This window comes from Labrus bergylta, chromosome 6 (assembly GCF_963930695.1).
Source record: "Labrus bergylta chromosome 6, fLabBer1.1, whole genome shotgun sequence".
Taxonomy (NCBI): domain Eukaryota; kingdom Metazoa; phylum Chordata; class Actinopteri; order Labriformes; family Labridae; genus Labrus; species Labrus bergylta.
The window spans coordinates 31,076,229-31,100,323 of record NC_089200.1 but is presented as its reverse complement, the minus strand read 5'-3'; the positions used below and the strand labels follow the sequence as shown (position 1 = coordinate 31,100,323).

Below are 24,095 nucleotides of genomic sequence, written 5' to 3'. Positions count from 1 at the left end.
CCAACCAAACAGCAGCAGCATAAACCCCACCAGTGCAACCAGTAACACCAGTACCAGGGTGTGCGTTCATCTATTGGCTGTGTGCCATCTGCTCTATCTCCTCTCAACCTCCGCTCACACTCTCTTCTGATGAGGACAGTGATGCAGTATTGATTTAAAAAGCCTTTAAATGACGTGTAGAAAAATAAATCTTCATTTTTTTCCTCCCCACACACGCAGGCCCGCAGCATATGGCCTGTGCGTGGTTTTCCAGCTGACACAGAGAGAGAGAGAGAAGGAGAGAGCATCGTGACATCTGAGGCTGTTCTGTGTGTCGACTCGGATCTGTGTATTGAAAGGCTGCACACACACACACACACACACACACACACACACACACACACACACACACACACACACACACACACACACAGAAACCTACAGGAGCGGATCAATACGGGGCCGTTAATGGCAGATAAATGGATGCTGCCGCGTTGGGATTACAGTCTATTAATTGCGGAGTAAAAGGCGCACGAGAACAAAGAATGTGGCCTTTTTGCTTTCCCACATATTGTCACACATGAAACCAAAAACAGAGCTACACCGACTGACATCCTTAGACTCGATGAAATATAACGATTCATTGCTTTTTGGCCTGTTGACATCGGCGTTGTTCCATTTCAAGTCCAAGCCCATCATTTACAGCACACACACACACACACACACACACACACACACACACACACACACACACACACACACACACACACAGAGACGAGCGTGGATGGAGAGAAGATGTGAGCGGGTCAATGAGAAATGAAAGGTGGGAATCAGAGACAAGGTCATCAGCGTCGTGAAAATGGAAACAAAGCAGCAGAAACACAAACAATGAGAATCTGAAAAAAATGTCTCCACCTTTTTTCCTTCACGCGCTCCCTCCGTTCATCCGCGCGCTGAGGTAAAGCAGAGCTCCGACCCTTTTGTGTTGCTGCTGCTGATGCTGCTGATGCTGCTGCGGGTGCCCGACAGACAGGGGAGACGCACGCACAGCTGCACGCGGAGGAGATGGAGATGGGAGGGTGTGGCTGCGCGAGGAAAGGAGAGAGAGAGAGCGCGAGGAGAGCACGTTATCGTAACGTCAGCTCGCGCTTTTCGGAAGTAATTAAAGGAAGCTGCCTCGAGGTATAAACAAAACGTGTCCCTGAAGGGGTTAATTTGCTGGGACGTAAACGCATGTACTTGAACGTTACTCACCAGCATCAGTCATTCTGAGTCTGAGTTTACAGCTGCTTTGATTTACTCTGTAAATTATGATTTATATCTATATATAATGCTGTTTATTATAAAAGGTTTGAATAATAGACATACAAAAATATTCTTCAATATTTTGATAATTAACTGACTTTTTTTTTAGCAAAGAGACATAATTATAATAAAAGCATGCTAATAAAAATAAAACGTATAATTATTATCAAATATAGCTCCTCCTCATTGATAAGGCCTTGCTTTTTAAAAATATATATAGACTATATATGTATATATGTATATATACATATATATATTGAACATTTAAAAAATGTCAGTTTGGGATTGAAAAATTGTCTAAGTTCTAGGTTTAACAGAACAGGCGAGGGCATTGAAAAGGGTGGCCATGGCCCCCACTGAAATCTGATTGGCCACCCCAAAAGCCCTTAACACTAGCCGTTTTCACACGAGTCCGCTACACGACGCTATAATGAGAATATTTGTCTTTATATCAATGCTATGTGTAATCCAATGAAATGACAACATCCACTAAAGAGTGGAGAACAACATACTGATGAACAGAAAACAGAATGCAGACGTTTAATTAGTGCACAGAGATGATAGTGGTCGCATGCAGACACTTCAGCCAGTCACTGTATATAAACGTCATTCGGGTCCCATTGGCTGGAATTGAAATCTCCGGAGTATATGCTGCTGTGTTCAGACATCAGCTCACTCGGATATTCTGCGGGTAAAACACTAGGGGTCTGGCCGGAGAAACTCCGGGTAAAGTCTGCGCTAAAAATGTGTCTGTTTGCGTTCACACATTACTAAAGAACCTCAGGGTAGACTAATCTCTGGAGTTTTTCAGGAGATTTTTGTATAAGTGAAAAGGGTTACTGAGTGCATTCACACAGACTTGAGTATCCAGGTTATGAGCTGTATACTGTATCTGGGTTTGGATCATTTTCAGGACATGGCGTTTACATAGACACGGAGAAACCTGCTTATTCATATTCTTGTACACGATATAGACTACTATTATCCTGGTTATTGATTACTGCATCCTGTTTGCCCAGGCGCCTGTTATGGTTTTCTTTTACAACACAAAACACTGCAATTTTGAAATCTAAGAAAAAGGGAACCACTGTAGCTTACTGCAGGCTTAACACTGTTAAATGTCGTCAATGAAAAGGTCAGCTTGGATTGTTTCAGGTATTGTTCATTTGATACAATCTGAAGGAAAAGTAAACAACGGGTTAGCCATCTCATTCTGTAACAACAGTAACTTATGTTTATTATACATTTTTATTCTTCCTGCTCCTGCTTGTTGATGACCCTGTAAAATTATTTTGTAGAAAATCGTGTTTATTGTGATGTTTATTGTGTTGAACTGAAATGAGTAAACAAACCAAATATGAATGAATGAATTTCGATGCTTTCTCCCATCTAAACTTCCAGTTAAAACTCAGTCACTCCACAAGTGAGATGCTCTTGTTGCCATCGCCATCTTTGTTTTATAGCCTTTATAGCCTTCACTTGGCTGAGGCTGCACCTCAGCCAAGTGACATGTTTACATGAACAAACACAAAATCAGGACACTTAAAAGCAGGAAGAAAAGCAATGGGAACACAAACAACAAATTATTAGCTGTTGCTATGCTAGCCTGAATAGCAAGGTGTATACGTAATGCAGGGTTGCTGGGATACTATATTTGTGATGCTATTTTCTTCCAGCAGAAGTCAGGTTTTTAAACTAAATGTCAAAGAACTAAAAGCCTCTCAGTGTCTTCTAGTAAAACCATATTTTAACAAGATGATTATCAGGTTGCTGTGGTTGTGAATGTCCTTAACTTCTCCCCTGTTTCTGGTCTATTTGACTCTAAATAGGACTAAATGTTTACTGGATCAACATCAACTGAGTAGTAGACTCAAATTTCATTTTCAAAATGTTTTGTAACCAATGAAGTCGCAAACTGCTGGTCATAAAAAAAGAAGGATCAAGGCATTTCTACAATGGATTGACTTTTGGAACCAAGATTGTTCAGCATTTCTTGTTTTTATTTTCGCTTTTGACTTTTTTTTAACCTCCTTCTATAAATGCACTTACATCCCCTTTTTAATGTCAACGTTTTCTTTTTTATTTGTCAGACTGTAAACCCCTTTTGGTCGAGATTTATTGTTTTTGAACCTGGTCTATAAATTGAGTTCTCAAAAAGGGATCTTAAGATTTGTCAGTTATTCAGTAACATGTGTAACTTGTAAGAAGTAATAAATAAAACATTTCAGCTCCCACAGAGAAATATTAACCTCAACAATGCAGAATAAATACTTCCAACAACATGAATATTTAAATGAGCTTTGTGTTTTAATTGAGATCTCATTGAGGTCACATGTTTAAGCTGCTGAGATTCATTTCCTGCACTAAGAAGTTTATGTTTAAACCCTTTAGTATCCCTGAATTACAACGCACAGAATGAAAACATGAAGTAGTCCTTTTTAACACTCGCCAAGATTTAGAGATTATCATTCCGGGACGTGTGCTGGATTAATATTTCAGTGTGCCATTTCTTTCAGGTTTATGCTAATAGGCTTAATAAATTCAAGGAGTAGGCTGTTAATATGAACCCATGCATGCAGCTCTGTAGCAGCAACAGTATAGTTGTTAGCACCTTGATCTGTAGGTTAATAAATGTCTTTACACATCCAAAAGTCCCAAACAGACTTTATGTAAAGAAGACTTTGAGAGACACAATCCAGGAAAACATGCTGTACATTTAATTTTGATACTTTACAGACAATTGTAATGTTTTTTTTAATTTTAATTAAAGCTGTCCTGATTTGGACCGAACCATTCAGTTGTATTAAAATGTTGTTGTTTTAGCTGCAGGCAGATTTGATGTGTTTGTGCTAATATGCAGATAAAAGCTCCAGCAGATATCAGGCTGCTTGTAACTTCACACTGGGATGATTTTGTCTGTTTAACATCCATTCATGAAGATACTCTTCCACTTTCCATCCTTGCAACATGGCACAGCTCCAACCAAAAAACTAGATTTCCTATGATGTTAATAATACATTTACTTGACTTTTGATGAGTTCTCACCCTGACAATCAGGATACAAGGAACATAGGGTCAGCACTAATAATATGTTTTTAAAAGGTAAAAAATCTTGCTCACCACTAAACATTTGAGGAGGTTTTCAGGACTTTTGTTGCTGGTATTAAAGCACCATTTGTTTGAAAAACAAAGATGAAAACCTCCCTGGCAGCACATATGTTGCTAATATAAGTTGAACAATATTATATATTTATTTAGTAAACCCAGAAGGGACTTTATGCCTAATCGTTTCTGCATAGAATCAATCAAGGATTTTAATTTGAAAATCTTAACCTGATTGATTTTTTGTTATTTTTGTGGCTAAAAACATGGCCTTCCTTTTTTAAAAAAAATATTATTATACAAGTCATTCCGTGTGAAAAGAAAATATCTTTTTTATTCTTGAATGTGAAAATGTATCTGGTGTGATTTGATCAACTCACCTTGCACCATCCTCGCCCAAAAGCTTTTATTTTGACGGTTCATCCGGAAGTCCTGCACACGCTGACTACAGTGGCTAGCTTGATGTACTTTGAAAGTTAACTATGGGTACGTGGTAGGTACCTTGTGGTTTGTTTCCCTACGTTAATGAGTTTCAAACTTTATAAAGATAATAGTTAAAGGCCAGCGGGACACTCAGGATGCTTCCTCGCAGGCAGGAGGTCGGGATAAAACGTCCCGGAGGAGGACGCAGCAGCTCGGTTATAAATTTCAGGACGACTGTGAGCTCGGGTTCGGTCCGCCGCAGCTCCGCCGTTTTACCGTCTCTGCTCACGTTCCTGGTGATCGTGGCGTCCGGGGGCCTGCTGCTCATGATAGAGAAAGGACTGCTGAACGGTATGGAGACGCCTCCACCGCGGGGGAGCAGCGGCCGGCGGCTGGAGCTCCTCCGGCGGGAGGACGGGAGGCACAGCCCGGCCGCTGAAGACGTGGACTCCCAGGTACGGTACTAGTAGGAACCGTCCAGTTCTGCTGGCTGGTGTTACGAAGTGAACGGCTCCTGTGCAGAATTAGGTCGGGATTTAACTCGTGACTTTGTTTATTTCACAATATTATAAATCTGTGTAAAAAAAAACGGGAAGATTTAAGGCTCTTTGTTGGGTTATTATTTCATGACAAACTTAAACAGTCTTCCTGAAACATCCTGGCTTTATATTGTCCTCACCTTGAACCTCCATGTTCACCCCGTCACATTCCGTAGGTTAACCTATGTTTCATATGCTTTGGTTATAAATTGTGCAAGTTTAAAATTGTGCAATTTCGACAGCGTGTAAATATTGCACAGAAGTTCCTTTTCGGTCACAGTGGTTTAGAAACAGTTATCATTGTTACTAGTTTAATATCGTAGTTTACAATTCTGGTATCATCACACCCCTACTGCATACATAAAAGACACCAAGTACTGTCCTCCTATAGCCCACAGCAAAGAAACAGAAAACAAATAAAAGAAAATAAAATCACTCTTCAAAGTTCAGATAAAGGTAGAGTAAAAAAGAACTACAAACTATTAGCACCACAGTCATCGGAGTAGTTTTTGTAACTAAATCAAAGTTGGTATTTCTGACTCTTGTCCTCTGCTGTGAAGGAACATTCAAGTTATTAGTGTTAAACTTATAACGTTTCAGTAAAGTTTAAAAAAAAGAACAGCATGAATTCATATTTTCACTTTTAGTCATTTTCTAAAGAGCTCTCTTTCTAAAAGTCAAACACATTCTCAGCAGATGGTCAACATGAGTCTGCTTCTTTCTCTTTCTGAAGTTGTTTTTACAGCTGTTACTTTTCTAAAAGCAGCTAAGTGCTGTGCGCATGGTGGATTAATGTTGGGTCTTATTAAGTAATATAACAAAGAGTACATGAAGGTAACATTTGTTATGGATTGGCGCTAGACTAAACAGATTGATGGCTGTTTGAAACATGGGGAGTAGGGCAAAGTTATTTAGAACATTTGAAGACACATGAAGCAATAAGCAGGAAAACATGAGGCACAGAGTTATAAATAAGAACAATAACATTTGTAAAAGATAAGACTAAGTGAGAAAAAGTGACGGCTAGTTAAAGGCAACCTTAAGTAAATACGTTTTTTTGCTTTTATAGCCTGTTTGAGAATTCTGTTTTGCTGTTGTTTTGATAAAAATTGTTATGTGTGAAAGGTTGTATTCAGAAACTCTACTGCAGAGCATCTCAGAGGCCATGAATGCTTATATAACAAAGACCAAGAATAAAGAGGCTTGTAAACAAGAAAAGAAACCTTAAAAATCAATGCTGGAAGACACAGAGGAGTGTACAGGTTGGCTCCTTCTGTTGTTCTTGTTAAAAGTCAGGCTGCAGACCTCTGAATAATGTGTTATTAATCAGAGGATTGTTTTTGAAAACCAGTGCATCACAGTCTGTTTTTCAATCCTCAATCCTGATGCACTGTCATGAAACTGATGACAAAGTTAGGTGTTATTTTGGGACTTGAACTGTATAAAACACGCATGTATTCTCAGTGTTGTCGCTCACTTGTTTCTGAAGAGGCGTCATGAAGCCCAACAATGTCTCCATATTGGAAATGCTGACTAATGATTTTAAAGGAAGAATATGCAACTTTTTGATCCAGCAGATGTCGCCCTTGAGCTCCAGCATGAAACCAAAACAACTCGTGGTGCATTGTTGTGTTAGCATGCTAATGCTAGCGATCTTTATTATGCTGGTATCTTCACACTGCATGTAAATTTACCTGAAATGAGCGTGATCTAGAAACACAGTTAAGCAGTGAGTACAGTATGTTATTCTTCTTTTCTCTAGTCCCTCAATTAAACAACTTCTATACATGAGGGGAGGAGTCAGCCGGCTGTCCTGGCGATGTAAACAAACTGAAGATAGGACTCTGAAAACATCAGTGGGACTCGGGTGTTACACCCATTGTAGACAGTCATGACTCACAGAGTTATTTTCAGAGGATATACTTGATTTATATTACATTTAAGTGTGAAAAATCACATATAAAGCCTTTAATAAGAATTCACACTTTTTTGGCTCTTTAAACTGAAGGTTACTGCTTGGATTTGTGGACATTGTAGAAATGGCGTTTGTGTGTAAAGTTTGTGAAATGCACCTTTGAGTACCTGTTTTTTAATTTTTTTTTCCACATGTAGATCATCCAGGAGATCAGAAACAGGACCATCAGGACTGTGTGCAGCCAGAAGAACATGCCGCACAACATCTGGACCCTGAGCCCGCTGCAGAGGAAGACGCTGCTGCAGCACGTCTTAGTCAACGACAAGCACCGCTTCCTGTACTGCTACGTGCCCAAAGTGGCGTGCTCCAACTGGAAGCGGGTCCTGAAGGTCCTGAGCGGCGCTCTCGAGAGCGTGGACGTCAACGTCAAGATGGACCACCGCAGCGACCTGCTGTTCCTGTCCGCTCTGAAACCCGATGAGATCCGCTACCGCCTGGAACACTACTTCAAGTTCATGTTTGTGCGCGAGCCCATGGAGCGGCTGCTGTCAGCGTACAGGAACAAGTTCGGAGAGATCGAGTCGTACCAGAGGAAGTACGGCGTGGAGATCGTAAAGCGGTACAGGAAAGGCCGCGCGAAGGACGCCTCTGTAACCGGAGACGACGTGACCTTCGCGGAGTTTGTCCGCTACCTGCTGGACGAGGACGTGGAGCGGATGAACGAGCACTGGATGCCCATCTACAACCTGTGCCAACCCTGCGCCGTCTCCTACGACTTCATCGGCTCCTACGAGCAGCTCCACAGCGACTCAGAGTTTGTGCTGCAGCGAATCGGAGCGCCCCCCTCTGTCCACTTCCCAGAGAGACAGACGTGGTACAAACCGGTCACCACGGAGACGTTACACTACTACCTGTGCAGCTTGCCTCAGAAGTTGCTGAGGGAACTGCTACCCAAATATATTTTAGACTTTTCCCTCTTCACGTATCCTCTCCCCAACACGACCACTCAACACTGTCGCCATTAAACAATCCTTTAGAGAGCGCAGATTATTTTTTATAGAGAATCATTGTACTATTTTTTATTCTTAGAGAACAAGCAGTGTTTTTATAGCTGTTACATATTTTCACCTGATGGTTTAAATATTATTGGAAAATGCTGATTTTTTGAAAGTTTACTTAGAAACCACTAAAAGCTTGAGATGAGCTGCGGACAACAGGAAACAAAAAGCATGTCAATCACAGGGATGCACTGTCTGTTACTGATCAAACATGTGGATCAGGACTGGTCGATTTAAATCTATTTGTACTTCTGTGAGCTGAACGCCATGAAACCCGGAGCTCACTGAGCGCTTATTTTCAACAAGGAAGATTCAACCTGCTGTCACAGAGAGAACTGTGTGTGACATTTGATTCACCGACAAGTTTTAACGCTGCTTGCAACATCTTTGATGATTTGCTAAGCCATATTAAGGGGGAGTTCCAGTACTTTAAACCTAGGCCCAATGGGGTCAAAATGACTGACTGGTAGAAATGTGTTGGTGTTTTATGGGTAGATTCCAGTAGGTCCAAAGTTGTTGTTTTTGTCATCGACAGGCTCATAGTTATTTTAAGTGTCTGACAACATTAGACAAAGGATCCTTACAGTCATTTCCTTTTTTGTTGATGTTTTTTTAAAGCATAAAAAGCTGCAGAGTCACTCATCGCAAAGCCACTAGATAATATCGTGTAAGGGTATTTTTTTACCTCACAGATCACAGGAGCTGCTCGTTTTCCAAGTTTATTCAAGTTACTTTGTGACTTTGCTTTTTTTTAATGTTTAGTTTGACCCACCTCAATATTCAAGTAGTACACAAACTAACAAAAACAAAAGACAAGCGACTCACACGTCCTGATATCAGCTGGTAGTCAAAGCACAGGTGCTGGTATCGGGGACTGAAATAGTCGTTCTGTGTGTCCCTCATTTCAAAGTGTTCCTGTCATGCACTGTTACAATTAATGCACCAGTTCAGTATGCATCCATAGAGATGGCAATAGGGTTACAAGACCAAACTTTGTATCATGTTTGTTTTGTCGTCCACACGTTGGAGAAGGTTCATGTCCGTTTCCTGTGAGGGGGTTTTTCAGCTTCTTCCACTTTGTAATAAAAGCTTCATTTTAGAGACACATATAGTTTTTTACTTATTTGTTCATCCTTTTATTTTTGTGAATAATTTAAACATTATTAAAACATGAATATAAAGCGTTGGAAAACAAATAACCACAGGAATGAATGAATACTTCATTTGCTACATGTTCGAGGTCGTAGTTGGTTTCAGAAACAACACCTCCTCCTTAAAGCTCAGCCGAGAGCTTGATTTTATTTTTGTTTGGCTGTTAGTGCGGTCGTCAGCTTCAGTGAAGCCCCGGGCAGGATTTCACCCGGTTCACTAAGTGGCACTGAGATAAGTTTCAGGTTAATCAACACTGAGGCTCACCAGAGTCGTCACAGTTCAAGTCCCGACTCGAGACAAGAAGAAAAAAAGCTTCTAGTGGTTTCTGACTCACTGATTGACGCCCTAATTAGTGTCTCTTCTGTTGTTAATCCTTGAAGCTCACACTCCTGCAGAGGGAAAGAAAACAGATATGAACGTGTTGATATCAACAAGGGAGAGATTTCTTAATAGTTTAATTTAGTGCGAAAACTTTTGACACTTTTTTAGTAAAAAGAGAATAAAGAAAAGACCAGTCAAACAGTTTGATTTAGAAGATAAACTAAAAGTTAAAGAGTCCTAAGCCTCACCTGTCTGCTGACTTGTCCGAGGATCGGTTGAGGGTTCGGAGGATGGAGCGGTCAGGAGACGTGTGGTGATGACTGCTGGAGCTGCTGAGAGGTAAAGAGCTGTGCAGGGACGAGAAGGAGAGGCCCTGTCTCCGCATCTCCTGCACTGCCCGCTCACTGAGGACGGACAGACGACAAGACAAAATGTTATTGTTTAAACAGTTTCAACTAAAGTGCTTTGATATTTAGTGCAACAGATCAATTCAAAAAAGATGTCCCAGGTGACAGCTTTTTACATCTTCTAATGTGAATATTTGCGCATTTTCACACCAACAGGATGCCAACTATAGTAATATTTTTTCTGCTCCGTCCGTACTGTGTACTGCAGCAACGTAGGGCTGCAGATAATTATTCATTTTGAAAATGAATTCATTCATGAAAATAAAACATGCATTAAATGATTCTGTAACTTCAGTTTGGTTAAATAATTTTTCTATGAAAAGGTTGAAACAATTCAAATGTAACTTAAACTTCTTAAAGGGTTAGTTATGAGTCAATGAAAAGTGTATAATCAGCTTAATCTTCAGCCTTTACAGTCAGTGTGTAACTTATTCTTTGATATATTTGTCAATTATTTAATCCTTCATTTCATAACACAACTACAACTACAATGTTTTATTATTTTATTTTCCCCCTTTGTGAGGAAGAAATGTTAATGAAAACAAATGTTACTTTCAGGCCTATTTAAGATTGTTATACATAAAATTTGATGAATTTTTCAAGAAATTAAACACTGAATGTTAGTTTCATAAACCAAAGAAATTGGAAATACTTTCTGCTGGTTTCAAACAAACTTGGAAATTTTCCGTAACAACTCTACATCATGCTAATTCCCAGAGAATAAGTAAGAAGTTTGTTCTTTAATATTTCAGGGAAAGGCTAGATTTGATTTTTTTAACACTGGTGCTTCTGAATAAATTACATTTATTTGATATGTTTGATCACCGTATTGATAAGATGAAATGACAACAGATGCAGTTCCATGCAGCCTTGGTTCCTCTAAACCATCAGGACTCATGTGTTTGAGTCAGCATCACAGTTAAGAGACACATGAGAACTTTTCTCACCGTTCGAAGCGTTCAGAGGTCAGCTGTCTCTTCAGGACGTCCATCTCCGTCTGCAGCTGAGAGACTTTACCGCGGAGCTGAGAAACCTCCCTGCTGTGCTCCACACTGAGTGAATTTACACCAACGCACACAAATTACAATCAAATTCTGACGGAGAACATAAATCGGTTTATTTAATCTGAGTTATTTTAATGGATTTGTACGTTTTGCTGTCGGCCAGGGTCAGCCTATCACGTAGGACCTTCAGCTCAGACTCCTTCTCGCTGGCCGTCAGATGGGTTTGGAACTCTTTGTGCCGATTGGAGGAGAGGAGCGTCTCCAGGTTACGGACGGTCAACCGCTCACTGGCCAGCTGTTTCTTCAGCAGCTCAGCCTCTGAGCGAACGTCCTCCAGCTCTCCTGTCAACTAAAGAGCATTCAGATGTGTTTAATAGAAAGCAGAAAGATCACCTGCTGCTGCTAACCTACATGTGTTGTGTTTAGTCCTCACCCTCTCCAGATCCATACTCCTGGAGGTGAGCTGCCGGGCCGTGAGCTCCTTCCCGGAGTCCAGTTTGACACACAGCTCCCTGACAGAAGCCAGATCTGAGAGGAGAGCCGCCTTCTCTTCCTGAGCTTTGTGGAGCTCCTCCTCTAGTCGGGACATCCCACGAGCAAGTGACGACACCTGAGCATCGTACGCCTGCAGGGCCTGAGTATGCTAAAATAAAATCAAACACCCGTCAGATACCGTTAAAGACAACATTTTATCTTACACTGCGACAGTGCCACAAAATGTTTAAGTGTCTGTAAAAAAGATGATGAATTAGGGTGTTTCAAAGAAACAAAAACAAAGGTGTAGAACTAAAGTTATTGAAACATTTGTATCATTCAAGTACTATGTAAACAAATATTCCATTGATGCACAAAATGTATCTTTAAAAAGACAATTCAACCTGAACTTTCGGGGTTCTCAATGTATATTTCGTTTGTTGTGGAATTTTAGTTTATTTTGGAGTTATAAAGGGATTAATTAAAGGGATATTTTTGTTATAATTAAATTGTTTGGTGACGAAACGCTCTGTGTGGGGTATACATTACTTTGGGGATTTCACAAATGTTGGGTTAAATGTATTAATTTTTGGGGTTTCTTTAATTCACGATAATTTAAACTAATTTTTCCGGACGAAAAATGCACTTTTCTGTAGATGTTATGCATCAGCTGCTTCTCCCTCCGCTGGTCTCACCTGCAGTTGTAAACATTTTTATTTGATGCTTTTCGATAGCACATGTTTAAAATCGATCTCAGTTATTCTGATAGTATCGAAAAGTGCTAAAGCTTTAAAAAACGTCTATTTTCAAACCACAGGTGCTTAGGAGAGGAATGATGCATAAAATCAATACATTGCAATTTTTGATCATAGAAAACAAGAAGTTTCCTGATATTGGGTGCCTATTTTTGTTGTTATGGAAACAGGTATCACTATTCTTTTATTTGACTATTATCCTTTTAAAGTTTAAAATCCAGGTGTCACGACCACCCCCCTCTCACCTGTTGTATTTCTCTCTCCTGGTGTCCGATGGTGTCTCGGAGGTGTCGGCGCTCCGTGTCTGAAGACAGCAGCTCCAGACGGATGGAGTTATTCAGACCTTCAGCCTGCTGCAGCTTCTGCTCCCGCTGCTCCACCTCAGAGTGAGCCGTCATGAAACGCTCCAGCAGGTCCCTGTTCTCCTGCTCCTGTGGGGTCAACACGGAGGAGTCAGCTGGCAAGAAAGAAGAAAGGTGACACAGGAGGTCCAGAAACAAGACACTCCAAGAAACGTTTCTCACTTGCCTTTGTGGCCATCACTTTTTCTATTCGAGACACTTCCGATATGTACGAGTGGACTCTCATCTTCAGCTCGTCCCTCTCATGCAGAGCCTCCTCTATCTCCACATGAACAGCCTGTACACAGAAACACAACATGAGCAGCAGTACAGACACTGAAGAACACATCCCTGAGGTTTTATCACATACTTGATTCTCTCTGGTCATTGTAGCCAGGTCGTCCTGCAGCCTCCTGTTCTCTCTGATGGTGATCTCTTTGTCCCTCCTGAGTCCACTTAGCTCCTCCTGACCGGCCTCCAGCTGCCTCCTCAGGCTGCCGATCTCCCTCTCTCGACTGTTTAGCGCCCCCTGCAGCTGGCTGTGAGGATCAAGCATTAATATTAAACTAAATATAATTTATTAATCTGGGAAAACATGATTAAATTAGCCGACATTTTACTTGTATATACATTTTTTCATCGTATGGCTCCCCCTCCACTCAATGAATACATTAGACAAAATCTAAACAGATCTACCAGAGCATCTGTAAGAGGGGATGTATAAAAAGTAGTTTTGGGCAGTCAGTCTTTTCTTATCAAGCAGCACATACATGGAATACTATACCCACAGAACTAAGGAACATCACATCTCTGAAATCCTTTTCTAAATCTATAAAACAATGGTATTCAAAAATCAGACATGCTGCCATAATCTGGATTAATGTACTTTGTCTTTACTTGTAGTCTGTGCCCTTATGCTCCTTGTCTGCGCATGGTGCTTTTTATGTATTTAAATGTGCTATATGTTACACATTTTTATTTTATGTCTGTGTGCTGCTTTATCAATTGCTTCCATGTGTATGTGTTGTTTTATTTTTTATGCTTATGTGTTCTTGTGTCTATGTTTTTGTGCTGCATTTTCCTGTATGCTTTTTAATGTTTTCTTGAATGTCATCAACCTGCCAGGGACTGCAGATGAAAATTAGCCTGCATGGCTAAATCTGGCACATTTACATGTGTGACTTTGTTGCTCTTGTTAATTAATGTGTGTTGTCCCTTTTAAATAAAGAAATCAAAATCAAAAATATCACCAAATAGATTTAGTATTTTTTTTAGCATTAAGTTGTATAAAAAAAAAACCTCAGATCTTTGTGGTCACAATACTTACGCTAGTGCGTTGTCCATGTTTGTGACTGTGAGTCTCACGTCTTCAACCGTCTTCTCCTGTGAATAATAAAACCTCGTTAGTCCCCCTAAAGACAATTCTTCCATTTATATCTGAGGGAAACTGTCTCGCTTGGAACAGAGTCTGCTGTATGACTTTATAGTTCACCCCATATATAATACATATATATATATATATATACACACTAGTGTGGGGCCAAGTGGGGGACTCGATGACGCACTGGGGCTCCCTAGCATTATCCCACCCCCCTAGCTCTACAGAGATATAAAAGCACCATTCCATTTCCATTTCCTAACTCCAACTCAGAAACTCACAGAAACTTCAGTAGCCTGAGATAAATTCCAACATGGTTGCTACATGCATGAACATTAAAGATTGTCCACCTAAACCAGTTTCAGTTATGTATTTTTGTTTTCCAATCAGTCAACAACTTACTCCCCGTCTGTTTTCAAGATATATTTCAATTCATTTCTCAAATCCATCATTACAACACAAGGTCAGCCAGCTTACTTCATTCTGCATTTTTCAGGACATCTTTTCTCAATTCTCTATCAGATTCAGAGGACCTCATTGTTGGAACAATTTACCAAATCTAATTAGAAACAGCACCAGCCTCAACTTATTTAAAAAAACAAACCATTTATTTCCTGCTTGGCCAATTAACCAATGCACCATCACCATAAGAGCTTATTTTCCTTTCTTTCCTTCTTGCACATTTCTTTCAAAATGTATATTTTGTTAATTAACTTATCATTATGTACTGTCTGTTTTTCCATTGATATATTATGTTTTTTTTTGCTTTTTGCTTTTTAAGAGCAATAAAATAAAAAAAAATAAAAAAGTTTAAGCAGTACATTAGAGTGTTTATTATCAACTTAGTCTTGTTTTTGTGTCATAAAATCAATCACACCGCAATAGTATTGTGCAAGCCCTATCTGTTGACATGTCCCTGTGACCTGGATTCTTGCTCTGAGGCCTTTGACAGGTGAGAGAGGCGTGTATTCCCAATGAGTGAATAGAAACTCTTATACTATTTAGAAGGTTTCTTTCGGTTACAGTTACCTTCTTAGATAACTCCTCCTGGAGAACAACCAGTTTTTCAGTCATTTGATCCACCTCATCCTGCAGAGCATCTTTCTCTCTATCCAGGGCAGAGATGGATTTCTGCAGAGCTGACACCTCCTCTTTGTGCTTTGAGCCGTGCTGACTCAGCTCCTCTGTCAGACGGGACAAAAAAAATCAAACAAACAGCCAAAGAGAGGAAACTAAACAACTCATATCAGGTGTAGCAGCCCCAGAAATATTCACCTATTCTCTTCTCCAGGTTGTCTATCAGCTCGTGTGCAGCGTGCAGCTCGTTCATCTTCACAGACAGCCTGTGCTGTGTGTCAGACAGTGACTGCTCCATCTGCTCCTGCAGCAGCCTACACACACACACACACACACACACACACACACACACACACACACACACACACACACACACACACACACACACACACACACACACACACACACACACACACACACACACACACACACACACACACACACACACACACACACACACACACACACACACACACACAGCAGTTCAATCAGAGTCCATCAGCTGTTTAACACACTGGCAACAATCACAACAACACCTGATCATACTTTCTTAGCCAGGAAATCATTAAGGGAACAGATGACATACTGAGGCTACTGCTGATCCTATTTTTTATTTTAAACTGTTCAACTGTATCATAATAAGCATTTTAAACCACTTTGTGCAGATGGATAAATGACTCATACTTCATGAAAAGCTTAACAGAGTGGGTTACCACAGCTCATTTAGTTTCAAATTTTTTTTTTTTTCCCACACACACACACACCTCAAAGCGTTGGACTCCGCCCTCTGCTGTGTGACCTCCTCTACACCCTGAAGGAGCGCAGCAGACCGAACCTTCAGCTCCTCCTCCGCAGCCTCCCTGTTCTCCTTCAGCAGACACACCTGAGACCGCAGGTCCAGCCTCTCCCGCTCCAACTACACAACAAAACACACACCAGATGCAACCTTACAGCAACTCTAACCCATTCAGTCCAGACAGATTTACAGAGCACATCGATGTAGAGAGAAATGTGTTTCAGACATAATGAAGAATTTATCTGAGGAAAATGTTCATTTTTTAAATCTTTATCAGGCTCACACTCTTAACGGAGATCTCCAGGTCCAGAATCCTCCTCTCCTCTCTGTCTGTGAGAGCTGAAGTCTGAGCAACCTGCAGACAGATTACTCAACTAGTTAATAATAATAATGTGTAAATGTGAATTTTATCTACAGTTAAAGTAACACCGCAACAAGAGATTTTTTTATTTTTTTTTATCAACAATCTATCAATTATATATCTGCAAAGAAATTCAGATATCTTCATTAATGGATACATTGTTATGACAAATAATATACAATGATGTGATCAAATGTTTATTTGTATTGATGGAAAACTAAAGAATAAAAAAAAAAAAAAATGCAACTGATGTTATCTCATTCTTTTAATCTAATTTCACATTTTAGGATAAACTCAACAAATGACTTAAGACTCTATTATTACCAACAAGCTAACAATCAAAGGTTTAGATGTTCAAGGTTTCTTTGTAAGGACCTACTTAAAGGTACATTTGCTGTGCAGACGGGATAAAAACATTACAGTGATGCTGATTCTCAGTTCAAAGGCTGTTCGGGCAAAACACACCGATTAAAACGTTTAATCTATCCTTCGATGGTAAAAGTACATCATCTTGTGCTGCTATAGCTGCAGGTACAAAAGTGTTTCTGCAGCGTTTTGTTTCCTATGTGGAAACCAAAAGCCAAAAAAGAAGAAGAGGATGAAACTCAGTTTAAAGAATGAAAACTGTCATGAAGAACAGAGCTCTGGTTGAGCTTGACCTTTAACCTTGCGCTCTCATTTATTACGTTGTATGTGGTTTTGTCCCCCTCTGCTGGTTGTAATATGTAACTGTTTGTAACCATTTGACTGATTTTGTCTAGGGTGTGTATGGTTGGGGGTAATTGAGGACAGTGTAGATTAGGAGGCAGAGACTGCCCGGCTCTCTCTCACTCTCTCCTTGGCTCCTGAGAGTCTATAGTGTTAATGTTGGCTGAGTCATCTGGTAGAGGGTTTATCCCTTTCTCGCGGCTTTGGTTTTTCCTCCCTGAAATCGTGCATTAAAAATCATGGACACCATGAAAGGCATCAGAGTGGGACAAACCTTCAGTCTCTCCATCAGTGTGTCTCTCTCAGCCGTCACCTGCTGCATTTGGATTTCTGCGCGATTGAGCTCCTCCTTCAGGTTCACGAGGTCATCGGACAGATCTGAGCTACGGGCCAACCTCAGCTCATCCTGAACCTGAGACAACAACAAAAGAAAAATCACGTCTCTAACGTTGTAAAAACAATGTTCAAACTTGTACATTAGGGTCATCAAGACACCAGAATTTGAAGACAAATATCCAAAATCTGTTTTGATAGCAAGGCAACAAAAATAGAGAAGTCCTCAGCATCATTATTGGGTATATTTTGTTTTTAATTATCAATAATTGCAGGCAATATTGTCATGCAATCATTCCTCTCCTACGCACCCTTCTTATGAAACAGATGCAGTCTTTTTAAGTTTCTGTACTCATTGATGCTATCGTTCATTAAAATTAAAGTTCGTTTAAAAAACATGTGTTATCAAAAAGTATTAAAGTATTGAACATTTTGACACCCTAACTGGTTGATATTTCTCTCACTAACCTGTTTTAAAAGCTTTTTGAAATGGTCTCTCTCCGTGCTGAGAACCTTCACGTTGTTCTGGATCTCCTCCATGTGCCTCTCAAAGTCCAGCAGAGCGGCCTTCAGCTCGTCTCTCTCCTTCAGCACGCGGAGCAGCTCGACCTCTGCAGCACCGCCCTGGAAATATGAAACCATCACATGAATGCTCTTTTTCAATTTAACAGATAATAAATCAGGATTTTTTTCTTTCTGTCCTCTCTTACCCTCCTCACTTTGGACCGAGGACTCCTGCCTGGACTACGACTGGGGCTTGAATCCAGACCAGCAGCTCCTCTGATGCCCTTGTAGCGCTCGGCCTCCTGCCGATAATAATCTCTCTCCTCCTCTAGACTTTTAACAAATGCATCCAGACGTGACGGGGAGCGCTCTCTTCCACACACACCATGTTTGGCTCGCATAGCTTCCAGCTCCAGAACCAGGTCTTTGTCTGGGTGAGCAGTTTGTTAAACATTAATGTCAACACTTACAAAGCCACAGCAAGGAGAAGAGCATTCAACAGAATCAAACTGCTTCTAACCAGCTGCCGTCATTTTCTCCATTTTCTCCTGCAGCCTGATTTTCTCCTCCTCCAGGAAGTTCACCAGTCCCTCCATCTTCTCGTTCTGCTCTTTGAGCTCCGACATCTCGTCTCCCAGGCGGTCTTTTTCAAAGTCATGTTCTGACTGCTTCTGAATTTAATCATTTAAATCAGATTTGGTTACAAAGCAGAACAGGTACAGAGGTTTAAGACTGATAGATTTTTAATATCTGAACATACTCTTCTTGTTTTTGTGATTATATCCTCCAGGTTCTCAATGATTTTTTGCTGTCTCAGCAGTTCTTTCTGTCGGCAAAAGAGATTCAAAGAAAGAGTTTATCACGTGTTAACACTGATGCACATTTTGTTACCAAATAAACCATCTACATTCAATATCATACAAATTCAAATAGCCAGACATATTTAAGATATACTGATCTATATATTCATGACCTGCATAGATAAAGATACACATTTTGACTTCCTTTCTGCTTTCTCATGTTCTTACTTTAGCATCATGCAGCTCTATGTCAGCCGTCTCTAACACTCGCTCCTTGTCCATCTCCATCCGCTTGGCCAGGTCGTCGATGTGCGTCAGCTCTTCACACAGCTCCAGGTTCTTCAGAGACAGGTTGGCGACTTCTGTGGTGGCATCCTTCTTCTTCTGCTGCAGCCCCTCTACCTTCTCCTGCAAAGTCCTGTTGGACTCTTGCAGGTATTCAATCTGTAGAACGCAGCAAAGCTTGTAGAGACATCAATCATGCAGGTTACAGTTCTTCCAGATAACAAGGCTCAGCATCAAGTTAAAACCATGGTCCTGTTAGAGTTTTAAAGATACTTTGGGATCTAAATGACTTAAAGGCTTTGGTATTATTTAAGTACACTGCTTCAGCTGGCAGCCACTGAATAATCAACATCATCTTAGCAGGCAAATGTTCCCCATCAAAGTACGTCCAATAAAGAGCACCTTTTTGCAATCGACAACCTAGAATTGTGATTCTAGATATACAGCAATATTACAGACAAGATCCCCATGTAGCCAGAAACAGTAACAACATCACTCTATTCAAAGACAGCAGACACCACGTCTGGTCTAATGCTGCCTGGAGAGGTAGGTTGGTTTGTCTTTTTGTCTGAACCTGTTGTTAAAATACTTATTTAGGATCCACCATGAACACACAAACAATCACACAACAAGCTAACCGAAAAGGCTGCAGTAGACCAGTAACTCCATTATTCTTCAAGGTTGAAATATTGTTTTAGTCAATTGAGTCTGGTGGATTGGAAGAGAGCGACGCAATCTATTTCTGTCAGGATCTTTTCTGTCATGTCTCAGAACAATCAGAAGCACTTTTTGATGCACTATGGTAGTACTTCACATTTGCAAATTTGTTTACTCCATTGATTACAACGCAGCAATTATAAGACCTTCAGAGGCTGAAGTAAACTACTGGAGAACTTTTAAAAGCTCTAACCCTTTTCAACATATAAAAACAACAGCTCAGTTTTAAAAAAATAATTGGAGAGCCAACCATGACAGAAAATCTATAAGTGTTTACAAATCAGGGTAAATATCCTACATGATCGCTTTGCTTACCTGAAGGTTAAGATGGTCGATCAGTTTCTCGTTACCAATGTTTTGAGCCTCTAGGGAAATGACATCATGAGGCCGTCCTCCGTGAAGAGTGCGATTAAGCCGCTCGATCTCTCTGTCCCTCTCTTCCACCTTAAACACAATAATGTGCTTATTACCTCTAAAACAACATTTAACATGTGAAAATGTGAAATTATTCCAATAATTGTATTTCTTACCTGATTATTTAAGTGTTTTATATATTCTTGAGCATTTTCCAGCTCAAGTTTGACCTTTATGATGTCTTCCTGAAGCTCATTAATTCTGCAAATACAGATAAAGGAATAAGTCAAAAATTAAGACATATACAATCCTCACATCCAAAAAGAACACAGTTTAGCTGTCAACAAACCTTCCATCTGCCAGCATCAGCAGGTCAGCGATGAACGGATCATCAGGCTGAGAGACAGGGTATGCTGAAGTAGAAGAGGACGGTATAAGCTCATCAATCTGCATTCTCTGACGTCTGAAAGGGATGCTGCGCTTCTTTCCACCTGTCAAAGTGTATCAGAGGAGAGAAGGATTCAGTTATTTATAGATTCATCTAGATATCTGATCTGTGCTCCTTATGAACAATGTTTCATGACAAAAGCACAGACATGTTTCAGCAGAAAAAGAAAAGTCAGAGACAGAGCTCAGGTTCAAAGCTCCTGGTGTTACCTGGCGTCTGCACCACAGCCTGCATGTTCTTCTCCTGCAGCTGCTGGATGCGTTCAGCTTTAGCTTTGCTGTCCTTCTCCAGGCAGCGGACTTTGTGCACATACTGATTATTCAAAAACTTCAGGTCGGACGTGTCGTGGTCTAGTTTTCGAATGTGAGTCTTGAGCTCTGAAACAAGATGCAGGAATTTGAATGTGCACAAGGTCAGAAATAAAGGTTTTTTTCCTCACTTGGTCACAAAAAAATGTCACCTAGCCTTAATATTGGGAGTCACCTCCTAATAGTAAACTTTCAAACTGTAAACAATGATACATTGATTAAAATATGGATTATCTATGGCAGCCTTAGTCATAAACATTTTTATCCTTTTCAGATACACCTGCTATGGTGTTAGCTGAACCAAGATATTTCTATTTCTAGTGGACATGTTTCCTGTATTTTGAAGGTGGCTGTTGCTAATTTCATTCCCGATGCCTGGGGTCCAGGTTGTGGGATAGAGCTTGAGCCTGTAGGGAGAAAGGGGGGTGGTGGTTTTACCTCTGGTGACTCGGTCCTTCTCCTCCTTCAGCTTCAGAAGCTCGAGGTGAAGCTCGTTGTTCTCCCTGACAGCTCGAGCATTCTCTGCCCTGTATGGCTCCAGGAGAGCATCGATGTTTCTGCTCTCTTTCTCAGTTTTCCCTGTTGACAGTTTGGCATTGCGCAGGCTTTCAGTAGTGTGGACCAGGTCACTGTAATACATAAGAAGACACATCTCATCACTAACAGCTCATAGCGTTATTGATGAAGAAGAGCAGGTGCAGGTTGGATTAAATGATTTACCTTAACAGTTTCTCCACCAGTGGCAGTGACTCTATCCCCAGCGGCTGTTTGTAGCCCAGCTGGTCCAGACGTTTCCTCAGGTTGACGAACTTCCTCTCTGCGCTGCTGTTCATGGCTGCGATGTGGCACTAAAACGAACATTAAACACTTACACTACTGTGGAATAAACATTACAGATAGGTAAGGACTTGTGTTGCGATAGGTTAGCTCATACACACACAGGAAATGTGCAGGATCAGTGGTCGGGGCTGAGCAACTAACGGTCCAGCAGGTGGCAGAGGACAGAACTCAATAATGACCAACCCCACTCACCCACTCCACGCCCTGAAGGTGATCAAGACCAGCACCTTCAGTCAGAGACTGATTGCACCAATATGAAAAACTGAGAGACACAGGAAGTCTTGTATACCAGCTGCTATAAGGTTTGATAATACACAAATTAGTATTTTTTTTTATTGTATTTTAACTTATGAAGTATGGACGCTATCTGATGAAATGTGTGGTGTTATGTCTGTCTTGAAGCTGTTGTGGCACTGTAATTTCCTGTACAGGATTATTAAAGGATGTATCTATGGTTAAACTGAAAGTTAAGATGGTTTACCTCGTGTTCTCATTTATCTGATGTTGGCTAACTTTACATAGCTAGCTTAAAGGCTAGTAAACAAATATTCTCATTACATGAAGATACAAGCTTCCTGTAGCATTAGCAGGTTACTTTAGCATTAGCTTCATTAGCTTGTAGCATTAGCCGGTTACTTTAGCATTAGCTACATTAGCTTGTAGCATTAGCTCGTAGCATTAAGCGTCCACTTGCCTTGCTCGATAGGACGCTGCTATCCTGACAGCTAGCCTCCGTTAGCCTAACTAACGTCAACTTCGAGCATCTTCACCGGCATAAACGTCTTTTCAGAATCCGTATCTTTCACCAGAGATGCATTATGGCTTGATTTATGGTTCTTCGTTAATGTTAAATAGTGAAAAACGCTGGAGCTGACAGCTTTCCGCGATAAAGTGGTTTGAAAAGAGCGCCGATGAGCTCCGGGTTTGCATTCGTCACCATGGAGACTGGAGTACCGGGATAGTGCCTGCTTTGTGAACCGGCGTTGACCGTACAGAAGGAGGAGGGGGGCGGGGTCAGCTGAGGCCATAGACTATATTCAATTTTAATTCAATTCAATTTTATTTGTATAGCGTCAACTCATAACAAGTGTTATCTCAAGACATTTTTACAAAAAGCAGGTAAAATACCTTACTCTTTGTCTGTTAACATTACAAAAGAGCAGGTAAAAAGACCTTACTCATTGTTATATTACAAAAAGCAGGTAAAAGACCTTACTTATTGCTATATTACAAAGACCCGGCCTATCCATCATGAGCACTTTAGCAAAGCAGCAAAAGTTACAGTGGTAAGAAAAAACTGCCTTATTAAAAGGCAGAAATCTTGGAAAGGGATAGGGGGAGAGATGGGATAAGATGCAGGAAGAGGGATAGGGAGCAAGGGGGTGGGGGGAGGCAAACCGTCCATCAACAATCCGGTGGGGAGGGGGGGGGGGGGGGGGGGGGGGGTTGTTCTGGCAGGCCGTTAACCAACGATCCGGTGGGGAGGGGGTTGTTCTGGCAGGCCGTCAACCAACTATCCGGTGGGGAGGGGTGGGGTGGGGGTTGTTCTGGCAGGCTGTCAACCAACGATCTTGAGGAGCCTAAGAGAGCTCAAGAGCTCTCAGGAAAGTAGGTGGTTAGTGACTGAGATTTACAGATAGATACATGCAGTAATATGATGTACTGTATATGCACACACAGAGAGAGAGAGAGAGAGAGGAGCTCAAGGTGCCAGTTCCCCCGGTAGTCTAAGCCTATAGCAGCATAACTAAGAGCTGGTCTACACCAGCACTAACTCTAAGATTTATCAAAAAGGAAAGTTTTAAGTCTATTCTTAAAAATACAGACTGTGTCTCCCTCCCGGACCCCGGCTGGAAGGCGGTTCCAGAGGAGAGGAGCCCGATAACTGAAGGCTTTACCCCCCATAGTACATTTAGAGACTGTAGGTACCACCAGCAGGCCTGCACTCCGGGACCGCAACGCTCTCAAGGGACAGTATGGCACTAGTAGCTCCTTAAGATAAGATGGTGCCTGGCCATTTAGAGCTTTGTAAGTGAGAAGAAGGATCTTGAATTCTATTCTAGACTGTATAGGGAGCCAGTGCAGAGAAGCCAGGACAGGATTGATGTGGTCCCTTTTCCCGGTTCTGGTCAGTACACGAGCTGCAGCATTCTGGACCAGTTGAAGAGTCTTTAGAGACTTGCCAGAGCACCCTGACAAAAGAGAGTTACAATAATCCAATCTGGAGGTAACAAATGCATGAACTAGTTTTTCTGCATCATTTTGCGACAGGATATTCTTGATCTTGAATATATTACGAAGGTGAAAATAGGCTGTTCTTGAAACTTGCCTTATGTGAGAGCTAAAAGACATATCTTGAGCAAATAGAACTCCTAGATTCCTAACAGTGGTGCTAGATGCCAGGCTGATGT

General features: G+C 41.0%; 3 protein-coding genes across 6 annotated transcripts in view; 1 reads left to right on the top strand and 2 right to left on the bottom strand.

Annotated features, from left to right (window-relative positions):
• Nucleotides 1-1,085, bottom strand: part of cracd (capping protein inhibiting regulator of actin dynamics) — a 29,628-nt gene extending 28,543 nt beyond the window's left edge. For 2 of the 3 annotated variants that reach the window (XM_065956190.1, XM_065956192.1), the window contains exon 1: nucleotides 895-1,084. The gene's annotated coding sequence lies outside the window, so the exon portion shown is untranslated. Of the gene's footprint in view, nucleotides 1-894 lie in introns of all 3 variants that reach the window. The other variant, XM_065956191.1, reaches the window with a different exon arrangement.
• A 3,739-nt stretch (nucleotides 1,086-4,824) lies between these two features.
• Nucleotides 4,825-9,426, top strand: chst14 (carbohydrate (N-acetylgalactosamine 4-0) sulfotransferase 14). The gene is made up of 2 exons (XM_020643781.3): nucleotides 4,825-5,264; nucleotides 7,461-9,426. Exons 1-2 carry the CDS (start codon nucleotides 4,965-4,967, stop codon nucleotides 8,286-8,288), a joined length of 1,128 nt encoding a protein of 375 aa, XP_020499437.1. The 5' UTR covers nucleotides 4,825-4,964; the 3' UTR covers nucleotides 8,289-9,426.
• A 4-nt stretch (nucleotides 9,427-9,430) lies between these two features.
• Nucleotides 9,431-23,039, bottom strand: cep135 (centrosomal protein 135). 2 transcript variants are annotated; one of them, XM_020643779.3, is made up of 26 exons: nucleotides 22,379-23,037; nucleotides 21,565-21,692; nucleotides 21,283-21,473; nucleotides 20,746-20,913; nucleotides 20,438-20,579; nucleotides 20,265-20,349; nucleotides 20,050-20,178; nucleotides 18,961-19,176; nucleotides 18,693-18,758; nucleotides 18,453-18,603; nucleotides 18,139-18,362; nucleotides 17,897-18,052; nucleotides 17,370-17,507; nucleotides 16,310-16,381; nucleotides 15,995-16,146; nucleotides 15,429-15,544; nucleotides 15,183-15,337; nucleotides 14,103-14,158; nucleotides 13,146-13,314; nucleotides 12,963-13,073; nucleotides 12,680-12,865; nucleotides 11,639-11,848; nucleotides 11,352-11,554; nucleotides 11,149-11,253; nucleotides 10,043-10,198; nucleotides 9,431-9,862 (listed from the first exon to the last, which is right to left on the bottom strand). In XM_020643779.3, the coding sequence occupies exons 2-26, from the start codon at nucleotides 21,675-21,677 to the stop codon at nucleotides 9,841-9,843; spliced, it is 3,492 nt and encodes a 1,163-aa protein (XP_020499435.1). In that variant the 5' UTR covers nucleotides 21,678-21,692; nucleotides 22,379-23,037; the 3' UTR covers nucleotides 9,431-9,840. The 2 variants fall into 2 exon arrangements, with proteins under 2 accessions (XP_020499435.1, XP_020499436.1); XM_020643780.3 differs by lacking the exon at nucleotides 9,431-9,862 and having other exon boundaries at nucleotides 10,039-10,198; nucleotides 22,379-23,039.
• Between the last annotated feature and the right edge of the window lie 1,056 nt (nucleotides 23,040-24,095).